Below are 1504 nucleotides of genomic sequence, written 5' to 3' on the forward strand. Positions count from 1 at the left end.
TCACGTTCCTGTGACCCCAATATTTGCAACATTGCAGCTTTCACCAATCACACCAACAGGACTAGGCAGTAACTGAATCAATTTTGGCCTTTTGATTTGTGGCAATAGGCAAATACTCTCCTTCATAAGCTTGTAACATTTTCTCACCTTTTCCTGTCCCAAACAAAATGACCATAGATAAATATCATAGAGCTCATTTTTTTACTACGTCACTAAATTCCAATAAATTTGGAGTAAAATAATAAGCAGTCATTTTCATTACCATATGCTGTTACAGTCTTTTTTTTTTTTTTAATGTGTTAGGTATCGAAACATGTACAATAATTTTCTGTTTTGATGCTGCAAAATTCCTTTGCAGTTCTTGAATTATCTGCCACCACTGATGGCCTAATAGAACTTTCATTTTTGTCACTTCCCCAGTTCCCCTCACAAAAAAACATTTTCTCATGTGGAATGAAACCAGCATACTGCTAAAGCCATGTGAGTCAACAGGACTTACTCTGCTCACTCTCTGATGAAAACATACCACTATCCGCTCGCCGGGATATTGGTCCGTCGCGCACAGCACAGCTGCCGCCGCTATTGCAGAAGGCGGGTAGTCGAGGAATTCTATCACTAGTAAAAACAAAAAAAAAAGTAAAAAAAAAAAAAAAAAAAAAAAAAAAAAAAAAAAAAAAAAAAAAAAATTTGAAGAGAAAGTGAAAGTTGGGAAGATATCATTATTTACAATGTAATAGGTTATAATTACCTTGACATGTTAGTACAATGATATCTGATGATTGGGAAATGACATGATTGTAATGTTGGCAATGGATCAACCCAAAACATGAAAGCTTGTGAACAAAGTAATGAAGAAAATCGAAGGGTGTTGTTTTGCGCAATCTCCATTTGAGAATGGTCATAACCATTAGCTCCATTCTCTGAATAGTTTTCGGCTTAAATAAGAATTTGGGTTCCTTCATCTGCAAATCCAATAGAAGTGGGACACTTATTTCCTCCATTTTTGCAGCTAGAGAAAGGCAAGCAACTGATAACAACTGAAAATGCCATCCTTTCCCTTTCTGCATTAACCAAAAAAAAGAGCCAATTACAATAACAGAACCATATTATAAATAAGAATTTTTTTTTTTTTTTTTTTTTTAAATGCTAGTTAACACCTTACCTGTAATGTCCTTGATAGAAGAAAATGGTCCAAATAGTTAACAGAAAGATAAGCAGTTTCAGGCCTAAAGTGATAGAAACCATGCACCTGCAAGGTTCAAAATAAATCAAGACAAAAATAAATATATATATATGTGTGTGTGTGTGTGTATTATTTGTTCACCTTTAACATCCAGTTGACTGCCTCTAGGCGATCAGAAGCAACCCCAGAATTGTTTATGAACCGTTGGATCAAATCAGAATCGAGAACCTTATCAATCTCGGAATTAAATGCACTAACAATAGAACTCTCCTCGTCGGGGCGAGAATCCGAATCGGCGTAAAGAATGTGGTCAAAAGTAAC

The 1504-nt window shown here is 35.3% G+C and overlaps 1 protein-coding gene across 1 annotated transcript; it reads right to left on the reverse strand.

Annotated features, from left to right (window-relative positions):
* On the reverse strand, positions 1–1498 carry LOC21412279 (cyclin-D1-1; the record flags this gene model as incomplete). The annotated part of the gene is made up of 5 exons (XM_024172589.1): positions 1–153; positions 500–615; positions 749–1061; positions 1163–1249; positions 1325–1498. Coding segments are annotated over 5 exons (843 nt in total), but the record flags the coding sequence as incomplete, so codon positions are not given.
* Positions 1499–1504: the final 6 nt, after the last annotated feature.

Source organism: Morus notabilis, unplaced genomic scaffold (genome assembly GCF_000414095.1).
Source record: "Morus notabilis unplaced genomic scaffold, ASM41409v2 Scaffold679, whole genome shotgun sequence".
Taxonomy (NCBI): Eukaryota; Viridiplantae; Streptophyta; class Magnoliopsida; order Rosales; family Moraceae; genus Morus; species Morus notabilis.